The sequence below is a fragment of the Thermobia domestica genome, chromosome 18, assembly GCF_964235325.1.
Source record: "Thermobia domestica chromosome 18, izTheDome1.hap1.1, whole genome shotgun sequence".
Taxonomy (NCBI): domain Eukaryota; kingdom Metazoa; phylum Arthropoda; class Insecta; order Zygentoma; family Lepismatidae; genus Thermobia; species Thermobia domestica.
Window position 1 is genome coordinate 2,667,558 of NC_137471.1, and position 13,192 is coordinate 2,680,749.

The following is a 13,192-nucleotide window of genomic DNA, read 5'->3' on the forward strand; positions in this document are numbered from 1 at the left end:
AAAAATAAAAAAAGTTTTATCGCTACAGTCTTAACGAATGTACTAATTGTATACAGCTTTCAGAAGTTATGTGAAACTTTTTTCCCTTAGCTTGTAACGATAAAATTTAAATTCCGTGATGTTCCTTCTGAACTCCATCCCGCAACTTCGTTTCAAAGGTCTGGTAGTACCGCCCAATTGTGGTTTGTCCTTCATGGCCGTAAGTTGATCTTTTTATGAGTAGAATGACCTATAGTGCTCCTTATGCCTTCGTCTTTGGGTCGTAATGCTATACTCAGCACTCGTCCATAGCGATCAGTCTTTGGAAAGAGACAGGCAGGGCAGAGATGAAACATTTCCGCTGCGGTCTCCTTTCTGTTCTTGCATTTGAAATGCCGACTTCAAGATCGGGACCTAGAGGGTAGCACCCACCTTTGTGTAAAGCTTATTGTGTATTATCTTAAATACTGATTCCTGAGTAAAGTTAATTTCACCTGTACAAGGTCCAGGGTTCGATTGTTGTTGGAAGAGCCGTAAAAAATAGGAACATTTTATGTTGGTTCGGGTTCAGCCTTAAACGAAAGGTCCATGCCTGAGTGCTGAAGAGGAACGCTAAACCTTAGTAAACAAAGAAATGGAATCTCAGATGTAGAATACCTATGCAAGAGAATCTCCCGACCCTAAGACAGGTGGTGAATCCTCTAAATGTGTCTTTGTGTTCTTTCAACCGCATCTTCCGCCAACAACTGACTCTTGAAACGGTGTTCAAGGCTAGCGGGATCACCTTACCGATGCCCACCGATGGCAACGCACGTGTAATAATCGGAAGCTGTACGAGCGGCATCAGGCAAACCAAAGGTGGGGTATGTCGCTAATTAGATGAGGCGTGGATGTAGATGTATCATTCCGACTGTGGCAAATCAGAAGTCATCATATACAGAGACAAAGGCGCAAAGTGCTTCATAAGATGGGTTCGCGTATGTGGAAAAGCTTTCCCAAAAGAGTTCATGAAGGTTACCGGTTGCTGTCACCTTGGCAAACTCAAGATTCGTAGGGTGAAGAACTGGAAAATCAGCTCGCAATACTACTAGAAGATCCTGAGGCAGATCTACGACCAGGAACTACCAAAAATACACGGAAACGAGATCAAGATGTCCGCGTCCATCAAGACAAAGCTTCACAACACCTTAAGATTGCCCCTCGCATTCTACCAGAGTATAAGCAAGGCTGCTGAAATACCTATGATTTCTAGGAGATATCTATGAAATCTCTAGACGGAATTCAGTGGATTTGAACTGCGTAAAAAAGCTTTGAGGAAAAGACATGTGATAGCCGCGAGTGGACTATGAAATGTTGTGAAGATCCTCCTCGTAGCGGAGCCTTCTGCACAGGAAATTGTGTTGCAGGCCATTGTTCAAAATCAGGTGAGACACAACAACCACTGTCGCATCTGGCGCTATATATATATTTTCGTAACTATTTGGAAAGTGTAGTTTGGTCAGTTATACACGGAACAACCATGTAAAATAAAAATTTACTTTTTTTCTTTCTTCACAAAAATCCATTTTTAATATTTAACTCACCCCTTCTATAAAGAACTTCCATTTCTGAATGTATCTTCATACATAATAGTACAAAATGTCCGAACCTTTGTAATTTCTGGAAAATTCGAAAATAGGAAAGTAAGCCATCAGATAACAATATCGCATTCTATGTTTATATTATGAAATTTTGACTCTGTTTCTGTTTATCTAGGAGGAGGTATGTAACTTTGCAGTTCAGGGAATATTTGTAATTGGTACTGTTCAAAGTGTCGTATTGAGTATATCTTGTTTCCTAAATTTGACGTAGATTGGTAAACAAAAAGTGAGATGTTAAGACACCTGACCAAACTTACTTCGTGTTACATGGTTTCATAGGATGCTTAGTAAATATGAGCTGGAGTTGTCTTACCAATAACATCCAGATTAACTTGCTTTTTGCTCCTTCTTTCGTTGGTTATCATTTTATTTTGTTGGTTAAATATGCTGCATGTCTTTATAATTACAATACTCTCAAAATTATACAGAAATTCGACGAGTTTTCTCGATTTTGCTCAGAAGAAGCATCAGAGGTTTTCAGTAGTAATTTATTGTAATTTAGACAGTAATATTAATAAAATAATTATTCGTTCTTATGTATACAGTTCACCCCTGATAAAGGAAAACCCGGTCCAAGAATATGTGGTCAATGGGGAAAGGAGGATTTCAACATAGGACCCAGAAGGTCAGAGCAGGAACCTGCTCCCAATACGTCTATGACCAATAGCTTTTATGACCCGCATGGAGAGATGGAAGTGAAGATATTCGTCGGGAAGATTGCGTTAAATCCTGAAGAAAAGCTTGATTTAGAAATTGTGTTTACTGCGTACACAGGTATGTCATGGAATCAATAAGTGTAAGATAATGGAAATAATTAAGTTCGATTTACTTTTCAATAATTACTTAAATATGTACTTTTGTCTGATGTGTCAATCGAAGAAAGAAAGAAAGAAAGAAAAAAAAAGTCTTAAAAATGAATTCGACATATTACTTAATGAAATAATATTATGCATATCAATTAAGCATCCAAATAAAAACCAATCGCAAACGGTTGCTCCAGTAAATTCCTGGCCATCGTTAGTGCTTTTCTTTTCAAAACCCTGTGTTACTTGAAGAACTACATTTTTGCCAAATCTCCCCTGTAGAAATAATAGCTGAGAGTTGGTAAAGAGTTCTTCTTTGGTTTCCTTCCTTAATAACCTGAGTTTTCTTCTCATTTCCAGTGCATAAACTTAATCTAAATGGACGTCGACAGGTTATCCATCTGTACACAAAAACACTGAAATTCCCCACCATTTCAAGATAATTGACAGTCATAAGGTTTCAGTTGTTTATCGTTTCACAAGCAGTGGTAACAGTTTCATATACACAATTCAGGACGTAAGTGACACTATTCAGGATTTGGTGTTTTCATGCACAGGTGAATGATCTGTCGACGTCTATACGCACATTTTTAAACGTCAAATGTTTCAGTATTTTGAAAAGTCATGAATAATATATAGATTAACTAGAACATGGCATTTAGTTTTCCTATCCAGACAATTTAAATCACATTTATATTCTTTGAAATATTGAGAGTACAGGCTCTAATTGTAGAGAGCGTAAAGTCAGTAGGTACTTATATATAAATATAAACGTGAGCACCATAGATGGGCACTTTCTCCAAACGTCATTCACCCTCACATCACAAACTTGCCCACAACCTCAATCGTCCTACCCTCACACTTTTTACCACCCAGTAGTCTCACTTGTCCTCATCCTCATGGCCCATAATTATCACTCAGCCTCATTTACCCTCAACTTCACCCGCACGGCTCCTCACTTCCCTTCAATTCCGCTTGCCGTCAGCACCTCAGTTTCACCCACTTTATTCGTACATTTACTTTGAGGACGAGTCAGGTTGAAGGTATCTACCTATGCTGGCCACAACCACGTATTGACTGCCAAACCTTAGAAAAAAAAAAAAAAAAAAAAAACCTGAAATGATTCTTTTATATGATATTTCGTATGATTTCTTATAAAAGCATTCACCTCTACGTGTCGAAGATGGACTAAAGTAATGACTTACTGCATTCTTGAAAAGTTTAAAGAACAGTGATTTAGCAGCTGTAAAATTTTATGATAAAGTTGACTGTTGATATTTCAACAGAATTAGCAGAGAGATCTTTGTTGTAAGTTGGACCTTGAAATCGTCTGAACTCTTTTTATTTAAGTTATTGCTCTCTTGCATGTTAATAACCTACATACATTAATTGTTTTAAATTTTACATGTTTAATATTTCAGTTGCAAATTCTGTTTATTTGGTAATCTTCATTACGCAGTAAGATAGCAAGCTGTAATTTACTGGTACACTGACTTCTGTACTTTCAGATGCTATGCTACACAATAATTATTATGTCGTCTTCATTGGTTCTTAATAATCGTTATTATTGAAATGTTCCAGTGTTACTGGAATTCCATATGAGCAATGATACGACAAAGCTTATCTGACATGTTTTGCTAATGGTAGCTGTGAGATATTGTGACCTTCGGTATTCGCTGGTGCCCAAGTTATAATAGATTTAATATTCTAGGCCCTGGAAACAGTGATTAACACGTTCATCCCAGACGTGTGCCACCGGCGTACGTTCTACTAAATAGGATAATTAAAGGAACACAGTTGCAAAAGCGTTACCTTCACACACACACACACACACACACACACCAAAAAAAAAAAAAAAAAAAGACATTCAAATTTTAGCGAATTTTGGGGTTTTCTTTGAAGCAATCCATTCTGAGGTGCCTCTTTGTACATAAAATAATATTTCTCTAAAATTTTCACATACTTGGACTTGTGCGTCACCAGTGGCTCATTTCGGCCCGTGTTTATTATACCATCAACGCGGGCCGACGTGTGTTACCGGTGGCGCACAATAATTTTGTTAAATCTTTCCTCTTTGAAGGTTAGGTAGTTTGATGAATACCTGCATTATGGCATTACTTGTCAAAGAGTTGGAGTAGTCGTCTCGTGGATATTTTTCAAATTGTATATGCTCACAAAGAGCAGCATTATTACAGAAAATAAATATTGGTTTATTTGTTTGTGTTTGTGTTCGGAGTTTGCTCGCAGCAGCATTGTTGCACAAGCTGAAACTAGTATAATAACCGGTGCTGTTGTGTTGTTTTATCAGGATTAGGTAAATACTTGTAAAAAGTGGTAGTAAATACTTGAAACGTAAAATCCTGATAGGAAGCAATGAAACAGGATAAGGGAACCTCGACAGCTCGAAAATTGGCCAAACGTGTTTCCACATACTGCAATAGATATGGAGGTACCCCCCCCCCCTCCCTATGTGTCTTGAGTACGTATTTTATATTATAAAAGATGTCATACTAACCACACTTCATGTACAGGTGTATTTCCCTTAGAGGATTTATAGATCTGCTCCATAGATTGCCTGCGAAGTAGAAAGTCCGTAACACTGTTCTACTTTTCTAACTAAAAACCCAAAGGCAACTTATAGCCAGGAATATCAGAATAAAGATCGTGTACCACCGGCGGCGCACGTCGCGAACTAAGGAAGAATGGCATACACCACCGGTGGCTCACGTCGGGAATTTCGAAAAGCATAGCTTCTTCATTACCATCAGATGTCGGGCTGAACGTGTTAATGACCACCAGCAAACATGAAAATCACATCAACAGACTTAGTTCTTGTCTCTGGTTCAGAAGCATTTAAATTGGGAATTTGCTCGGGCGTTAATTGGTATCTCAAAATGAATTCAGTTATTACAGCTTGAAAATTTTAAGAAGTCATCTAACAACAGAGACTTAAGTAGTTTTCTTTCATGTAGACTAAATATTTACCAAAAATATCTATGTATGGCCCAATGAGATTGTAAAATTGCACTCTATAGAAAGGAAGAAATTTTACCTGCATCCGTAGATATTTATTGAGACCTCTACTTTAATAATAATAATAATAATAATCCTTTCATAACGTGGAAACACATGATACACAAATAACGCAATGACCACATTTATCACTAAGGTCCGTATAATGGATTTTTCTCACACTATTTAAATAACTTGCTTCACAAAATATTTGATTTCACACTTTTGAGGGAGCAGGGGAAAAGATGTGAATCTGCTGCTTCTAGAAGATACTCCCAGGTGTAAACCAATAGGTGACTCGTAGTTCTGGAATAAGTTCAAAAGGTTAATGGACTCTTCGATACAAGTAGCTGTTTTAACTTTAGATTACGACGATGATACGAATATCTTCTAATGCTTAACGATGCTCTAACAAATGCAGCCAATTTAAGACTTTTAGGTTCAATATTCCTTTGAGATTGACTAGAATTGTATCCATCGTAACAATAAATGTGCAAGAAGATATATTTGTGCACTGTCTTCGTTCCCTCAGTTTTTGTTATTTCAAATGCGTTCTTCTTTCACGATCGGGAAAATCCAGGTGTTGCAAGCGGCTTGTTGAATTACTGAAAATCCGCGTACTAATGTATGATGAGTGTAACAGAAATAATGCAAATAGTTCTGGAAATCCTGTGTTGCGTGTCAATCAAAACAATTTATGAAACCTGGGTTCGCTTCCCATAATGTTTCTAACTCAGGTTCGTGAAAAGTATTAATGGAATACTATATATCTATATATGACTAACATAGAAAAGGTTTAGTTCAAATATTAGTAATTATCAATATTGAAATGTTTCCGGTAGAGTCAAATAAAACGATCCGGAATAAGCCATTCACCTACTTAGTATAAAAATAAGTTTCTATGATCAATTTACGAAGTTTCTTTGTAATACAATAAAAAGTGTTTCTGTAATACAGTAAAAAGTGTTTCCAAATTTGATGTATCCTCAGCATACAGTAGTGGCTTCGGATAATATAGGTTCAATTTAGATTCAGGTTTATACAGGAACTCCTTTGCTCATGGCAACCTTTGGGGTGTATTGTTAAAGAAATCTTCTCTGTCCACAGCGACCTCGGGAGACAGTGTTGTGAGGGACCTTGTTTGCTCACTGCAGTCTCTGGAGATGGGTTGTAATTAGGATATCTCTTTTGCCTCCAGAGATAAGGTTTCTTCACAGCGACCTCAGGAGAAGATGGTGTTAGTTTAATTGATCAGTTATAAATTGATACATCGGTCCTCTTTTATGGATGTCCTCTCGGAGCAGGGTTGGCAAAAACCATGGTTTTTATTTAAACCAGGTTTTTTTGGTTTAAACAAGGTTTTTATGGTTTAAATAATTTGCTCTCTATATTTATATCATATATGGACAGAAATAAGTTTGTTTCGCCTTGATGTTATTATGCAACAACCGGGTTATGCTGGAAGGGGTCACATAAGCTTAAAGCGGAATAAAAACCGCTTCTCGAGTTACATCCGAGAGAAATTGTTCTCCATTTGAACTCGGAACCAGGACTAATTGGCCACAAATGCGATACGTCTGCCGACTCACTCACGAAGGAATCCTGATTTAAAAAAAAAAAAAAAAAAAAAAAAAAGTTGTACTGATCTTTACATGCTTCTTAATTTAACTGTCAAGAGTCACTTCAGAAGGACAAAAAGATAAACAGTTGCACAAGTGAAACCATTACACAGAATTACATATGAACAATTTCAAAGTACTACGGAGTACAGAAGAACTAATTTAGTTCAAGTTAGTTAACAACGACTTTTATTGGTCGAAATTAAAGAAATACACCGACTTAATCTGCGTATCAATAAGAAAAGTGAATAAAGATACGAATTATTTGAGTCCACTTTGGCTCACTCATTTATACATAAATAGATACCAAAGATACTTTTTTCACTTAATGCCTCTCGTGGGGTCTGTATGACCCCCCCCCCCCACACACACACACAAAAAGTACGGCATTTTCGATGTATTTTATCAATAGTAAACATTGAAACGCAACAATATTTAGAATGTTTCTTTGATTGCAATTACATAACAATAATAACAACTACCAAAAATCACAAAATAAACATTTATAAACTTATTAAAGAAAGTTGCTTTTGTAGTATAATCTTTTTGAGTAATGAATGGGGAATTTAGGTCTGAATATAATACGAATAATATACGGGAGTGAAACGTAATAACCCACAAATGTGTGTTCATCAAGATTTTACAAACACTTACATTTTTACGAACATTTTTTGGTTTTTTGGTTTAAACCAGCCAACCCTGTCTCGGAGGTTCGTCCATCTTCGGATTTCTCCGAGTCGGCTTTATCTCTTGTTGTATCCTCCTGCTACCGTCTGCTTGTAGTTGTGTTGGTAAACAATAACACTTGTTTGTACTGTAGAAGTAATATACCCTAGAAGATGTGGATTCTTACAGTATTGATATCTGGAGACAAAGTGGGTTAAGCCCACCTGGTGCAATGAAGAAGAAAGAAAAAAAAAAAACTTTGTTCTCTTACTTTCTGCGAAGTAAAACAATTTCGATTTCTGACGAGTTACCTTATCTCAAATGCTTATGTTCAGTTTAGAAAAGGGAAGAGTTTTATATCTAAAGCGAAAAAAAAAAGAAAAAAGAAAGTTGATTATCTGTATAGTTTAAGTTTCTTTGTTTTTTGTGTCCAAAGAATACATCAGAAAATGGATATTAACTTAAGTCGGATTGTATAGTCTGGGACAAAATAATTTACGAAACCGTTCCAAGCCGTTGCAGTACATATTGAATAATTAAGAGGTAAAAAGACTTTACCTTGTATCAGGGGAGATAGGTGAGGTGATATAATCTTTAACTTGATCTTTGATTCAATGGACACAGGCTTCTGTTTATTACATTTCTATACATCAGATCGTCATAAAAATGAATTTTCTGCAAATCACCACCTTCGTCGTAGTTCTAGAATTATCTATTCTGCAAAACGTCATATATTCTGTTTCGTATAATTTGTAGTATTAAGACACACACCAATTTTCGTTTTTTTTTTTTCCCTTTCTTTTTATTATTATTAAACTGCAGTGTAAAGTTATATTGTTAGAAATTACATATCATAAGTTAAAAACTGATATGTACAGTTCTATTCAAAAACACCTGGCCACCCATCTCTCTTTGGGAATTCTTGTACTCTTACCCGTAGTTGTAGTTAAATAAAACAAATGTAGATTTTTTTTGGCCAATTGAAATCTTCATTTAGAGCCAAGGTATCGGAGTGTCCTGTGCACGGTTGACAGAATATGGCTAATTAAACAAGATGGGTGGCCAAGATTTTTGAACAATACTGTACAAGGAGTATAATCATTTATATTTGTCCGATAGGATGTTATAATGAAAGGCAATCACATTTTTACTTCTTTAAGTGATTTTGTTGATTCACCAAAGTAAGTTGTGAAATGGATAAACGTTATTTTGGAAAACAGGAACTTTGTGTAACGTTTCTGAATTGAAGATTAATTCTTTTCAAAACTTGCTGTTTTTTAGATTGCTATCACCGTGAAGTTTCCCAGAGCTGTACCAAAGGTAAATGTATTTGGCAGAGCTTTCAGTGTGATGGCTATGTAAATTGTGGATTTGACTTCCCACATGACGAGCCACCCACATGCGAATATCCAGATGATTTTGGTAAGTGCTAAAACCTAAATTTTGTCCTTAAAATTCGAACTCAAGTTAAGTAACTCGTAACCGTGTAAATGTGCGAATTTGTTACCTGTATAATGCATCAAGGGTTATTATTTCCCTACTATAGATTTCGCCAATCCCACTGTTGCTTTTTCATGTAGTTCTCCAAATTACTTCCTCAACCGCTTCTTAATTTCTTTTCTTTTTTTTTTTTTCATTCGGGTTGAGGCTCATTTCCTCTCACTTTCTTCATTCCACCGTTTCATTAATTTCTCATCATCACTGTCTCCTTTAGCCTACACTGTATATTCGTGGAACATAAAACTCAAAGATTTCTTTTCATTTTATTTCATCCATCCATCCGTCCGTCGAGCCAGCGGGCAGTCAAAGAACATTGATTCGGAACCTATCAGCAGACCCTGCACTGCTTAGAAAACGACTTACCACCTGAACTGTGGGGTTGGGAGCGCAAAACAGACAACCAGCTCACCCCGGTATAGACTAAAGACCTCTTAGCACCAGAGAAGGTTTTGAAGAGGATTTTCTGCCAGTGCACCAAAGACTATAGTTGCAAATGTGGATGCTGAAGAGCCTCAAGAAATTGTTCTTTTATGTCAATACTGTCTGGGAAGTTGATCTAATGGCGTCCCCACGTTGGACAATGAGGAAGACGACACTGAGGAGATAGAATCCCAATCTTGTAGGACATTTTCTCAGCTTTCTTTTTGAACTTAACAACTTTTTCGCTACGATGCACCGTTTTCGACATATAAGCGAAAACCCCAAAAAAGTGACCTTCCCCCGCTCACCTCGTAGGTCCGGGAACTTTTAGTATGTTTACCTCCTAACTACTCCAAACACAGTCCTGAAGTCAAAAATTCTGTTCCCGACCATGTCCTCTACACCGTCTTCATTGACTGGACTATAGTGGTTATGGGTATTGCATTGTACTTCAAGTTTGAATATTGCATTTGTATATTTGGAAGTCTGCCGTAGTTTCATACTGTGAAACAAAACGAATATTTTAGAGTTGCACCAATAGTATTTTGCACTGAAAAGCAAAGTGTGTTTTTTTTTTTTTTTTTTTTTTTTTTTTTTTTTTTTTTTTTAATACTGAAACACTACTTTAATACTTTAAAACATTTTTTGCTGTTAATGCAGTTAAGCAGCCGTGCAACCTATAGCACTAGTCGCCGCTGATTATTATTATTATGGAGGGTTTTTTAAATTAGGGCTCGGCCTTTACTGTAATACGTCAGACTACTAGAGAACATATTTTAAATTGGAACCTTCACTGGCGGACACAAGAAATCTACTGTACTCGACGTTTGTACAAAAGATACTTGATAACTGCTATAATTTAGAATATATTTCTAAAAATATGGATCTAAAGTTTCAGTATAGGCATATAAGAACTAAACTTTTATCTCATCCTACTAATACGAAATATTTCAATATCTTAGCTTTTAATAAACTACAATAATTACATATCTTATAATTAGAGGTTTTATTTCAGCATATGAGGTGTATCTTAGATGGTATTTGATTGTAATTTTTGACTTCGTAATGTTTCAAATTAAGTAACTCGTATTGTCAGAGTCATTGTCCGCAGATTACATTGTCAGAGCTGACCTTTTCTTTCGTCCCTTTCTACGTTGTAGTGTTGGGCAATATCATTGAGTTATAATAAAAAGTGCCATACTTGTTCTAACAGCCGTTCGCAGCACACTAATGAAGTTTTATCATTTCTGCATGGATATCTTTGTTCTTCAATTCTTATATTCAGTTTCTAATTATTTTGAAGGCGAAGTTTTTGTTAAGGTTCAATTCATTCTGTTCTTATTCAATTCATTCTGTTTGTACAGAGTGTTTCTATTTTTGTACATAGTGTTTCTATTTTGAGATACAATGTCTGAAAATAAAATTGGGAAGTTGTAAATTTACTAACACTACTACACGATGACGACTATTAGATTACATTACAATAAATAAAAAAGAAAGAAACCCACTTTGGATAGAAAGAAGCAAGCCAAGAACAGAAGATGTAATATAAACAAATCGAGACTTGAAAATTATAAATTTGATGATTCTATTATTGTGTTGCATATCTACAATAACACAAAATAAATTAATATCTAGCTCAACCCTCCTGACATCCGGCGAAAGCCAATGGCGTCTAAGTGCGTCGATTTTTATTTCCTTTGTGTACAAGCATAACCTGAAATATTAACGCGAGACTATACAGTGGACTCCATTCTTCTCACTTGATTACTATATTCACTCGAATGACTACTAACTTGGCTTACAAAGCGACATATATACATTGAAACCTGTCATTGTTGCCCACCATCGGTTCCATTTAAAAGTAGCCACCTTAGGTAGGTGGCCGACGTACAGAAAATAAGTGTGATTGGTGTACTTTTACAATAAGATTTATAGATTATTTGACTGTAAAATTCTAATTAGGGTTGACACGACAGCTACTTTTAAATAATGTAATATGTAGAGTAATCATAATAATAATATACAGTACTAGAAAAAATTACTACAATATGTTTAATATATATACATACCTTTCTCTTCCTGAAAACTAGTCTAGTACACTGAATTATTCGGATTGAAAACACAATAACACAAACAACCATAAAATAGAAACATATGTACGCAAAATTTTGAAATTGATATTGTACTACGCTGAATTATTCAGATTGAAAACAACAAAAGCAAAATTATAAATTGAACAATCTATATGCAGTTTGTATGACTTTTCTTCATTTGTTAGTGTTCTTTTCTATTGCAAAATAGTCCTCTATTTTGCTTGCTTTCTCTTCCCTCGCAGCAAAAGATGTTTTAAGAACATCTTAAGGGAATTCATATCTCAAAACCTTTGCTAGCTTTCGACAAGCCATCAGTTGCCAATAGTTGACAATTGAGATGGTTAGCTTTAACCTTGAGAATTTTCCGGATTACTAAAGCTCTCCACTGATGAAAGGAACCAATATTATAGCTAATGGTTTTGCCAAAACGGACAGGGTAAACAAATACGTACAACCAATTTCCTGAATTCCTGTACGAGCTTTATCAGGGTAGTGTTCTGGCCATTGACCTCCAAGAGCAAATCGTGCGAATCCATGTTTCTTTGTTTTCAGTCACAAATATAGAACATCTGCCTCTCATATGGAAATACGAAAATATTAAGAAAAATAAACGATATTTTACGTGGCCAAGATACACAGGTAAATTTATCATTATCATCATAGGGTAAACATTGCTTCATTGCGGCCAACTTTCAAGATAAACAGGTGGACAATTTACAGAGTAATAAGTATCTACTGTCTTATGGGAAAATGCAGGTTCAACATGAACCAGGCCAAGATAAGCAGGTGGCCAACTTACAGAGGTGAGCAAGTTGACAGGCTTTACTGTACATAAAACATGATTGGGAGAACGAAGCGAACACTTGAACGAAGAAAATGGAAGAATAAAGACTGTTCTAGATTGACTTCTATATGAAGAAACAAATTACAATAAAATAAGAACCACTGAACGTAGAATCGCGCTTTTTTTCTTATCTACGTGTTTTTCCTCCTAAACATACGCTAACATTCTACAGAGGTTGTTCAGCTTACGTTTGACCGATTTCGTTCCACCCCCTTCCCGGGCAAAATGGACTCACCCGACCTGGCTCGTGACGTCCTGCAGTGTTGTGCAGTGGCTTCCTGGGAACGGAGTTGTTTTTTCGCGCGGACAACAATAACGCACAAAACAGGACCATTGTTGTGAGTGTTGTGTTAAATTTGTTTCCAAGTGTGTGGGTTTCCGCTCTGTGACCAAAATGCCGCCCAAACTACACCAGTTTTGGGAAGGCTATGTTGCGGCTCTTTATGACGTCCACTTTAGTGTTTCTGTCATTAGAAAACAGTGCAAGAAGAATGGTTGCAACATCAGTTTAAGTGAAATAAAAAATGTTGTTAAAAAGTACATGGGCAACGAAGCTCCACCATTTGGATCACCAACGAAGTTGCCTAGGAAGCGGGAATGCACCAAGGCCACC

At 36.2% G+C, this 13,192-nt stretch overlaps 1 protein-coding gene across 2 annotated transcripts in view; it reads left to right on the forward strand.

The window, feature by feature from the left end:
• Positions 1-13,192, forward strand: part of LOC145675476 (uncharacterized) — a 35,473-nt gene that overhangs the window by 5,871 nt on the left and 16,410 nt on the right. For both annotated transcript variants that reach the window (XR_014129128.1, XM_081745912.1), the window contains exons 3-4: positions 2,165-2,393; positions 9,001-9,141. Coding sequence is in view for 1 of the 2 variants with exons in the window: in XM_081745912.1 (XP_081602038.1) it covers positions 2,165-2,393; positions 9,001-9,141 (370 nt within the window). In the remaining variant the exon portion in view is untranslated. The remainder of the gene's footprint in view (positions 1-2,164; positions 2,394-9,000; positions 9,142-13,192) is intronic.